The sequence below is a fragment of the Myotis lucifugus genome, unplaced genomic scaffold (assembly GCF_000147115.1).
Source record: "Myotis lucifugus unplaced genomic scaffold, Myoluc2.0 scaffold_1112, whole genome shotgun sequence".
NCBI lineage: Eukaryota > Metazoa > Chordata > Mammalia > Chiroptera > Vespertilionidae > Myotis > Myotis lucifugus.
Window position 1 is genome coordinate 1 of NW_005872160.1, and position 11,161 is coordinate 11,161.

At 61.6% G+C, this 11,161-nt stretch overlaps 1 protein-coding gene across 1 annotated transcript in view; it reads right to left on the reverse strand.

Moving 5' to 3' along the window:
* Positions 1-700: 700 nt before the first annotated feature.
* LOC102438293 (beta-parvin) overlaps positions 701-11,161 on the reverse strand; it is a 30,867-nt gene continuing 20,406 nt past the window's right edge. Inside the window, exons 4-7 of the mRNA XM_023748065.1 lie at positions 8,503-8,662; positions 6,527-6,628; positions 4,644-4,716; positions 701-3,307 (exon numbers count right to left, since the gene is read on the reverse strand). Of these exons, the coding sequence (XP_023603833.1) occupies positions 3,231-3,307; positions 4,644-4,716; positions 6,527-6,628; positions 8,503-8,662 (412 nt within the window). The 3' untranslated portion in view covers positions 701-3,230. The remainder of the gene's footprint in view (positions 3,308-4,643; positions 4,717-6,526; positions 6,629-8,502; positions 8,663-11,161) is intronic.

Consider the following 11,161-nt stretch of genomic DNA (forward strand, 5'->3'; position numbering starts at 1 on the left):
GGCATTCCCTAGAATCCCAGGAAGCCTGTTCCACACAGGCCATTCTCCTAAGAATCCCAAGAAGCCTGTTCCCACACACGGCAATCTCCTAGAATCACCAGCGGTCCTGTTCCACACAGGGCATCTCCTAGAATCCCAGCGGCCTGTTCCCACCACACGGCATTCTCCTAGAATCCCAGGCCTGTTCCCACCACACGGCATTCTCCTAGAATCCCAGCGGCCTGTTCCCACCACACGGCATTCTCCTAGAATCCCAGGCCTGTTCCCACCACAGGGCATTCTCCTAGAATCCCAGCGGCCTGTTCCCACCACACGGCATTCTCCTAGAATCCCAGCGGCCTGTTCCCACCACACGGCATTCTCCTAGAATCCCAGCGGCCTGTTCCCACCACACGGCATTCTCCTAGAATCCCAGCGGCCTGTTCCCACCATAGGGCATTCTAGAATCCCAGGCCTGTTCCCACCACACGGCATTCTCCTAGAATCCCAGCGGCCTGTTCCCACCACACGGCATTCTCCTAGAATCCCAGCGGCCTGTTCCCACCATAGGGCATTCTCCTAGAATCCCAGCGACCTGTTCCCACCACACGGCATTCTCCTAATGCGCCCCGGCTTCGGAGCCTTGGGGCACGCAGGCCCCCAGCACACACGGAAAGTGTCGGCTTCCAGCGGTCGAGGGCAGACAGGTCAACAACACAGCGGGGGTTTGAGTGGCTTTTATTTAATATCCAGAAACCCAAAGTAAACAGTGCTTGAAACGGTTATAAACACAATAAAACACTGGCCCACAGAGGGGAGGGGGAAGGATCCCGTTGCTTTAGAACAGCACAGCTCTCTGTCACATCCAATTGAAACGCGGGGCAGGCGCTGGGCTGGCGCTTGCATAATCCCTGTGGTTGTTAAAGGGGAAACGGAGCCTCAGGCAGGCGCCCGAGGCCAGAGGGTGGGGGGAGGGACAAAGGGCATCCCCTGGGCCTGGAGAGCCGGCCTGGCACTCACTGGGTTCCTGTGCTGAGAGCCCCTCGATGGAGAAACGCCGCTCCCTGGGCATGTGCAACCCCGAAGACGCCCAGCTTCCCTGACCTGAACTCACGCCCGGACAACTACATCCCCAAGCCAACGAGACGATGATGGGTTGATCACACGAAGGACTCATTCCCCAAGCAGAGCTCACCCTTCTTATTTTGACTGATTTTTAGGGAGAGAGGGAGAGGGAGAGGGAGAGAAACATCAATGTGAGAACAACACACCCATCAGCTGCCTCCTGCACGCCCCCTACTGGGGACTGAACCCTGATGGGGAACCAAACCTGGGACCTTTGGGTGCACGGGACGATGCCCGAACAACCGAGCCACAGGGGCCAGGGCCACCGACTTCTGCCTGGGACGGGCCCCCAGTGCACCCGTCCAGGCCACGCTGTGAGTTTGGACTCACACTGGAAAGTGGAACAAGGAAAAATGACACGGTGCAGCCGAAGGGGGGCCTTGGCAGGCGTGAGGCACTCCCACACCTTTGAACCAACTCGGAAAACTAATTCGGTGAAATATCACACCCTCCCGGGAACCATGGGCTCAGTCAGCGCTGCGAGGCGATCGCCGGGGAGTCCGTTCCCCATCTCACTGTTCCTTTCCCTCTCCCACCAGCCTCCACGTGGCCGAGGAACCCGCAGAGCTGCCCACCGGGCAGGCCGCCCAAGGCTGCCTCCTCCCCGCATGGCCCCAGGGACGGGTGAGCACGCCAGGTGGGTGGGCCTCCCGCCCCAGGGGCTGTGATGAAGGCGGCACTGACTGTCCCAGCTCAGCCACGTGCCAGTACCGCCCTGCCATGCCATGCACCCCGCCGGAGACCACCTAATGCCATCTTACTTATTCCTTTCCCCCCTGGCAGCCACCTCCATCAACAGGCCCTGAGCCCACCCAGCCTGCATGCGGCCGGCCGAGATGGGATGCTGCCCCCTTTCCCAAATCTCCAGCAGCGACAGCCCACTGAACAGCAGCCACGTTCTCCACAGCCTGTCTCCTGCAGAAGGCGAACCCCGAAGAGAAACGGGGGAGGAGGCTGATTGCAGGGGCCGCCCCGGGGTTCGCACGCACATCATAAACCCAGGCTGGGGCGCTGGGGCCGAGTTTGGGGGCTGAGCCCCAGCACACAGCCACCGGAGCCCCAGCGGAGCCTCCCCATCTCTCCCCTGTGCCACGGTGAGCAAGGGGGTGAGCAGCACAGAGGCGAGTGAGCAGTATCTCCTGCAGGTGCCCCAGGGGAAGTGCCAAGACTCGGGGATCGAGAGGAAAGCCTCGCTCCCTCGAGGAGGGGCTGCCGTGGCCCCCAGGACCCACGGGCTGGAGCCCTAACCCCCAGGGCCTCGGAAAGGGCAACCTGAGGTGATGCCGGTGAAATTAGGTCACACGGCTGGGGGTGGCCCAGCATGACTAGGGTCCTTATAAGAAGTGACCAGGACACACACACACACACACACACACACACACAGGGACGCCCGGGAGGACCGGGGAGGACAGGTGTCTGCAGGCCAAGGAGGGAGGCTCCGAAGGAACCGACGCTGCCCGCCTGGCGCTCGGGCTCCCGGGCCGGGGCTGAGAGAATAAACTCTGTCGTCGGAGCTGCCCAGTCTGCGGCTCTGTCGCGGCCGGAGCGAAGGGATACACCTGCTTTTGACGTTTCTAAACTGCATCCCGCGGCCCCGCTCCCACCGGCAGCAGAAGCAGAGGCGTCCCCTGGGCAGGTCCCCCTCCCTGGGCGGCGGGCGGCGGGGCCTCTGGGCCTCAGAAGTTTGTGCAAACACGAGATGAACACAACACGGAGCGGCCACGAAGCAGGAACGTGGGGGGACATTCCTGCCACAGCAAAGGCTTCTGGGACTTGAGTGGAGTTTTTAAAACTGCAAAACGCTCTTTACTAAGAAGTGCACTCCCAGGAGGTCCCACCAGGATGGCCGAGCTGCCGGGTGATGCCTGGAACCCCTAATTGTGCCGTCAGATGGAACGCGGGCGCCCCTCCCGGAGCTGAGGGGCCTGGGTTCCGGCGTTTTTCCTTTTCATCGTCTGATCCAGGTCGACAGCTGATGACTCAGCCGGGAGCCCAGAGAAGCGAGGCCTCAGAACCCTGCAGCTCATGGACACGGACACGGGCAGGAGGTCGGGGCGACAACCCCGGAAGGTGGGGGGAGCAGGGAGAGGGCGGGCTGGTGGGGAGCGCAGGGACGTCGCCGCGCGTCACTCTGCGTTCTTGTACTTGTTGAACAGGTTGTAGAGGACCCGCAGGGTGGACTTGAGGTCCAGGCTCACCACGTCTGCAGAGGAAGCAGGGAGGAGCGTTAGGGAGACGCACCTGGGGCCTGGCTGGCGCTGGGGCCTGGGCCTGGGCCTGGGCCTGGGCCTGGCGTGGCTGCAGCGGAGCACCACCCGGGCCGCTCTGGGCAGCGCATCCCAGACACAGGTCTCCCGCGAGCCCCCGGTCGCCACCTGTGCGATGAGCCCTGGGGTGGCCAGCACGGGTGCCCCTCCATCCCCTTGGGACTCGCATGGGGACTAGTGTGATGACCGGCGACGTCTGCGTGGAGTGGGGTCTACAGCAGCCGAGGACATTCGCTGGGGACCACACACCACGGGCTCACCAGTGCCAGGACCACGGGTGCCGGGGCCGGCCTCCTGGGGCGGGCAGGTGGCAGCTGCCATCCCCCCCCCCGAAGTTGGGCACATGGTGTGGCCTGCCCAGGACCCTGGGGCATGCCAGCTCCCTCTGGGGCCCAGCAAGTGCGGGCGCCTGCGGTGGTGGGAAGGGCACCCGGTCCTGGGACTCAAGCACCGGGTTCTGGTCCTCGCATACCCTGTGACCTCAGACAGGTGCCCTGGCCAGGGGGCGGGGGGGTGGGGGGGAGAGGGGGCTGTGGTTCATGGGTCACGGGATGGCTTTCCTGTCCCTGATGGGCATCGGGAGAGGAATGAACACATCCCGCCCAGAGCTCATGCTGGGCTGAGGACGGTGATTCTCAAAGTGGGTTCCCCGGACCGGGGGCATTGGCGTCACCTGGAAACTTGTTACAAATGGGACTTGTTGGGCCCATCCTTCAGCCCTGAATCAGGATCTGTCCTTGGAGAAGCCCTTCTGGGATTCAGACACCCCCTCGAGTCGGAGAACCCTGGAGTGGGCCACTGGACACAGCGGCCGGGAAGGGGTGGCGAGGGGGCCTCACCGGGCCCTGGCCTCAGCCCCTCATGGGGCGTGAACGCGCCGCCTCCCTGCTCACGAGCATCGCCGTTCGCTGGCCATGGGGACACCGCCCGACAGCCTCTCAGGCAGTGAAGCCAGCCTCTGCTGTCCTTTGGGCCATGACGCAATCCCAGCCCCAGCACCGGCCCCGAGACGCCATAAACCCCGAGGCCCGTGGCAGAGGCCACGGCTCCGGGTCACGTGGTTACTAAAGACTGGGCACTGGTGGCTCCCTCAGCGCAGCCCGCCTGGTCCCCAAAGCCGGGGGCACGGGTCACGGGGCATGGACACCCGGGGTCGGCACAGCCGGCCTGTGAGCCACCCGCTCAGAGTCTGCCCTCAGGGGGCCCCCAGCCACCTCGGGGCCTGGCCACCCTCCCTGCCACCCGCCTCCCCAGGGCACCGGGGGGCCTTACCTTCTGGCCGGGCCTTGGGCTTCTGGAGCCCCCCGTCCAGCATCAGCTCAAAGGCGAAGGACACGTTGTGGACCTGCAAGGGAGCGGGGTTAACGCCGGGGCCACGCTGCCCAGCCCGCCCGCTCCCCCCACGCTCCTCCGAAAGGACAGAGGGAGCCAGCGTGGACAGAGTGGTCTCTAATGACCAAGGCCCCAGGGCACCCGGCCCAGGGCACGGCGGGCAGACGTCTGTTGAGGCAGCACAGACTCACTTAGTGGTCCTTCCTCCCTCACCAGTGATCAGGGGCGGCTGGGAGACGCAGGGGTGAAGGCAGGGAGCCTGTCCCTGGGGGCTCGGGGTCCCTGTGTGTCTGCCCCAGGCCCTGGCACATCCACAGGATGAGAAGTGACAGTGGCCCCATTTTACAGATGAGGGAACCGAGGCTCAGAGGAGACAAGTCACTTCCCAGAGGTGCCGGGCCCTGGGCCCTGTCCCCAGCGCAGAGCAGCCCTTCACCTCCCCCCGCCCCCAGCCATCAGCTGACCACCATCCAGATCGGCTCATCGGCACACGCACAGCGGGCCGTGGGTCCAGGCGGAGACAGGATGGGGAGAGGGAGAGTCAGGTTAGGCACCAGCCTGACTTGGGAACCGAAAGCAGCCTTCCCCGCCAGCTCCCCTGCACAGGCGAAGGCGAACGGAACGGGAAGGAGCGGCCTCCTCCTCAGCCAGGGCAGCAAAGGTGTCGGAGGGGAAGGGGGCAGGGGGACGGCACCCAGCTGCTGGCACAGGGCCTCGCCCAGGCCGCCTGCTAGCCTCGCCATTCTCCCCAGCGGTCTCATTCCTCTGAACCAAGAAAAACTCTCTCCCCAGCAATGCTTCTGCCACCAGCCAAGCCGGGCCCGCAGGGCACGAGCCTCGTCTCCAGCGGGGCCCTCGTGGCCGGGACGTCACACGGCACCGTTTCCTGCCGGTTCCGCAGCTCGGTTGGGTCCCCTGCTCTCTCCCTCACACTCCCATTCACGTGGACTCACTGCTCCATCTCGGCGCGGGGCCGGATGGGTCCCCTGCCCTCTCCCTCACACTCCCATTCACGTGGACTCACTGCTCCATCTCGGCGCGGGGCCGGATGGGTGCATGGCCGCGCCAGCAGCCCACCAGGTGCGGCGGGCAGACTGACACGCACTGGCTCGACTTCGAGGGTTCCCCTGGCTGCCCGCCTCTCTGACTCGTGGGCCTAGCACTTTGGGGAAATGACATGACAGATGCCCATGCGTCCAAAGCAGTATGGTCAGTCCATTTGCCAAGTTTCCAAGGCGACTAAATGCTGCGGCGGCCGGACTTCAGGAGGCCCAGGCGGAGGCGAACGGCCCGGCCCCCCAGCGCGCAGCACGGATGGAGAGCCAGCAACCCAACGTCAAGGCTAGGCCCTTGAACCAAACAATCCTATTCGGGGAATTTTGCTAGACACGATCCACAGGAATGAAAATACATATATAGCTGTATATATACTCAAAGAAGATGCCTTGTTTTCATAGGAATAAAACAGGACTGTGTTGGTTGGGCAAGAGCGGGGGACAGGAGGCCGCAGCCCCATGGCCACGCCACGGGCTCGGCACCTGGGAGCTGGGGGAGCAGCAGGGGACCCAGCCGTGACGCCCGCGTGGCAGGTACAGGGGACGGGCGGGCAACTGCACCAACACTGACCACGATTACTAAGGACGACCTAGTCCGGCGGGAAATACCCGGGAGAGAACAAGGCACCGGCCCCGCGTCGGGTTTCCTTCTTTCACGTGGGCCCCGTGGAACCGCGAGGCCACCTGTGGTGCAGCTTCATGTCTGCAGAGCGCCCGGCCCCAGAGAGGGCTGCGGGGCCCCTAACCGTGTGGCGGAGACACGCGTACCTTCTGGTCGAAGCTGTCTGGGGTCAGGTAGAAGTTGTGCAGGGGCACGAAGTAGTCCTCCAGCAGGCCCATGAGCAGAACCAGGTACACGCCGTCTGCGAACTGCAGGAAACACGTGGTGACGCTGTGGCTCGCGCACGGAGCGGCACGGCTACATGTCCACTCAAGAGGAGGAACCGGGCCTGGCCGGTGTGGCTCAGTGGGTCAGCACTGACCCATGAACCAGGAGGTCAGGGTTCAATTCCCGGTCAGGGCACATGCCCGGGCTGCGGGCTGGATCCGCAGTGTGGGGCGTGCAGGAGGCAGCTGATCAATGATTCTCTCTCATCATGGATGTTTCTCTCTCTCTCTCTCCCTCTCCCTTCCTCTCTGAAATCAATAGAAATATATTGAAAGGGAAAAAAACATTACAAACAGCTGTGCAGTGTGATCCAGTGCCATCTAGGAAATACATTTATGGACATAAAATACCTAGAAAAATGTCCATCGCACCGTGAACTACAGTGACCCCTGGAGAGGACGATGGAGGGACAGAGGGGAGGGAGGAGGGAGGGTTTCTGCTTGTCAGTTCGTATACTTCTGCACCGTTAACCTATCAGACAGCAGGTAAGCGGCAGCTGTGTGTGCACAATAGCAAGGCGCTGAAATAATCAACGCATTCGCACACAATCCACACGCAAACCGGCGCTCGCTTCCCCACACAGACCCGCTGCCCGCGAGGATGGCCCGCGAGGAGGGAGGTCTGGAAGGAGCCCTGGCACAGATGGCATTGCAGGGATTTTCTTTGTTCTGCTTATCTGCCGTCTCAGACTTCCCGACAATGAACCTGAATTACTTTTTTAATTAGAAAAGCAAATGAGAAACTAGCGAGAGCGGAGTGAATGCAATCAGCCGGCTTCAGCGGATCAGCTGCGTGAGGAGCCGGAGCCAGGCCTCGCGGCTCCAGACTCCGGCCGCTAATCCCGGGGAAATGATATTTTGTCTTGACGCCCGCCGACCGCTGGGAACTCATCCCACAGTGCTATTTGCGTTTTGAGTGGGAGTGGGGGGGGGACCCTTGACCAATTCAGAGGCGAGCGATGCGGCCCCCCTCACAGCCTAAAGCCCCCGTGTTCTATGCTGTGTTCTGACATCAAGGAAGCCAGTCCAGAGATGTCATTCAGTCGGCCCCGCGGAAGAGAAGACGCACGTAGGGTCTGCACCGTGTGCAGCGGTGCGGTGCGTGCACGTTGCCTGTTTGCAAGATGAGTCCTCTCTGTACCGGTATCCATGTTGCCTTATCGGATACAAAACCCTGCAGATGTCACACGCATCACTAACATGAGACATCAAACGTGAAAAGAGCCCTGGCCTGTGGCTCAGTGTTCAGAGCAACAGCCCAGGCACCGAAGGGTCTTGGGTTCAATTCCCAGTGAAGAGCAGGCACCTGGGTTGCAGGTTCGACCCCAGGCCCCGGCCAGGGTGTGCGCAGGAGGCAACCAATCAATGTGTCTCTCCCACATCAACGTTTCTCTCTCTGTGTCTCTCCCTCTCCCTTCCACTATCTCTAAAAAAACCAATGGAAAACTATCCTCAGGTGAGGATTAATAACAACTATATATATATATATATATATATATATACTGTCGACCCAGAACACGGCTTGGGTCAGTATTAAAAAATGTTTGCAGGGGTCACCAGCCCTGCCTCTGCTGGGACTTTCGCCTCCGGAACTGGGAGAGGCTAGATGTCTATTGTCTAAACCAGCGGTCGCCAACCTTTCCGACCTCACGGACCAGCAGGGGTCCGCGGACCACCGGTTGGCGACCGATGGTCTAAGCCACTCAGTTTGTGAGCTTTGCTCTAACGGCCCCAGGAAAGAAAGGCGGAGGGTCTGCGAAGGCAGGGGTGGCGTTCCTGCCGGACGAGAGCGATGGCATCTGGTTTGCTCACGGGGCCCCCTGGGATGGGAGCCCTCCCACCCAGAACACACTCACCTGGGTCTCCAGTTCTGTCACCTCCAAATTCAGCTTGTTCAGGTGCTTGTTCACGAAGGTGATGAGAGACTGCGGAGGCAAAGGGACAGCGGCTGAGACCAGCTCCCCCCGGGAAAGGGACAGGGGCTGAGGCCAGCTCCCTCCAGGAAAGGGACAGGGCCTGAGACCAGCTCCCCCCAAGACAAAGGGACAGGGCCTGAGACCAGCTCCCCCCGAGACAAAAGGACAGGGCCTGAGACCAGCTCCCCCTGAGACAAAGGGACAGGGGCTGAGACCAGCTCCCCCCACGGCAAAGGGACAGGGCCTGAGACCAGCTCCCCTGAGACAAAGGGACAGGGCCTGAGACCAGCTCCCGCCCGGGTCGATGGGACGCGTCCAGCCCTGGCTTTGGGAAACGCTTCCCGAATCACCTCTATTTACTGAAATAAAAAGCTGGTGTTTAGAACGAAATGTTCTTACAATAACCCCTGGTTTTAATGAGGCTGCGCCCCAAACTCTCCCGGCTGAAGAAGGAACTGCATCCCTGATCACGGAGCCACGTGCACGCACCCACCCAGGCCCCACAGGACCCCTGGCAGGGAGGTCACTGGACTTTTAAATGTGCCCTGGGCGCCACCTGGGCCATGAAAGATGGAAAACAGGCTGCCTAGGCCGCAGCCTCCCAGTTTCAGTAAACAGGTCCGCGGGCGTGGTCCCGGGAGGCCGGCGCTTGTACACCTGTCACCTGTGAACTTCCTCAGCCTTGACACCCAGCTTTCCTGGACACGCAACCCCGCCCCCGCCCACCCTACTCCTGGACGCGAGGTCCTTTCCACAATCCTTCTGCTCGGTTTTACGGAGCAGCCACCACGTGCCACCCTCTGCTGGGTGCTGGGGACACGGGCCAGCAGGCCAGAGCCCACCCAGAGACCTGTGACATGATCCTCCGTGCACACATTCAGCGACGAGTACAGAGAAATCAAGAGACACGGCCAAGGAGGGGAAGGAGACGGGAGGCTGGTGAGGGGCTCACGGAGAGGCGCATGCCTCCCGCCCTGGAGGTGGGGGCACAGAGGGGCTTTGCGCTGGGCCGGGGGGTGGGGGTTGGGGGCGTTCAGGAGGGGAGGGGTGGGCAGAGCAGGCTCGGCCACCAAGATGAGTGCGAACCTTCGGGACCTTCAGGCCGCGGCCGGATGTGGGTGGATGGGACAGAGGAGGAGGGGTGACTGGAAAGACCTGGACAGGTGGGCAGGGTCCCCTGCAGTTAAGTCTGGGGTACAGGGAGCCCCTCACAGCAGCTCAGTGTGGGGGCTGGAAGCGGGAAGCTGTTGGGCGATGAAAGGATTTTGTCTTGTTCGGTGCTAAGCAGCCAGTGCCCAAGACGTCCTCTCGCAGAACGAGTTAGGATCGTTTCTCCTGGAAGACGGGAGCTAAGCTGACCCAGGCCGCAGCCGGTCAGCGCTACCTAGTGATCGAGTGCCGCGTGCCGGACCCTGGCCAGACATGGCACACTTTACCCTCACGGCACCCCTGCGAGGTGGCGGCTGCCTCTGTCCTAGACGACAGATGGGGAAACTGAGGCAGGGCACATAATCTGGCTCAGCTCACACAGCTGATGAGTGGGGAGCCAGATTTAAATCGTCCACCGAGCCCTAACCGGTTTGGCTCAGTGGATAGAGCATCAGCCTGCGGACTCAAGGGTCCCAGGTTCGATTCCGGTCAAGGGCATGTACCTTGGTTGCGGGCACATCCCCAGTAGGGAGTGTGCAGGAGGCAACTGATCGATGTTTCTTTCTCATCGATGTTTCTAACTCTCTATCCCTCTCCCTTCCTCTCTGTAAAAAATCAATAAAATAAAATCAAATAAATCGTCCACCGAACCAGCCCTGGCAGGGCCCTGGGACCAGGTGTGGCCAGCGCAGGGGTGGGGCACTGCCCGGAGGCCCGAGGTCTGTCCCTCATGACGCAAGGATGGCAAGAAGGCTCCACCCCGGAGGGCCAGCGGGATGATCCGCAGCCTTCTGCAAAGCGTGTCCCAGAACTACCTGCAGCTCCCACTGCCCCACCTGGACCAGCACCTTCCAAAGGCGGTTCCACAGGCTGTGATGTGTCCTACCCCGAATACATAGATCATGCATCTCACTGCTGACAAACAAGCTTGGAAAACGCTTCCTGTCACACTCTCTCGGAGAATTCCAGGCATGGCAGCATCGTAAAGGCTCTGACAAGTCCTGCATTAAGAAAGCGGTTTGGGCCTGGCCAGGTGGCTCAGTTAGCTGGAGCGTCGTCCCGTGAACCAAAGATTGTGGTAGATTCCCAGTCAGGGCACACGCCTGGTTATGGGTTCCATCACCAGTGGGGGTGCATATGGAGGGTTGCCGATCAATGTTTCTCTCTCTCAAATCAGTGCTTCTCCCTCTCTCTCTCTCCCCCTCCCCACTCTCTCAAACCCATAAAGCACATTTAAAATAAAAAAGAAAGAACCGTGTTTGGGGAAACTGTCCTAGACAAAGCTCTGTCCTGAGTCACTGGCAGACATCACGGCCCAGACTCGACGGACGCCAGAAGCTGTGTGCAGCGAGACGTCCGCAGGGTCAGTGAGCACGAGCCCGGGGGCGAGACCGCCATTCCTCCTGGGAGACAGGCCTTCCTGGGCAGGACGACCCCCCACCCCCCCGAA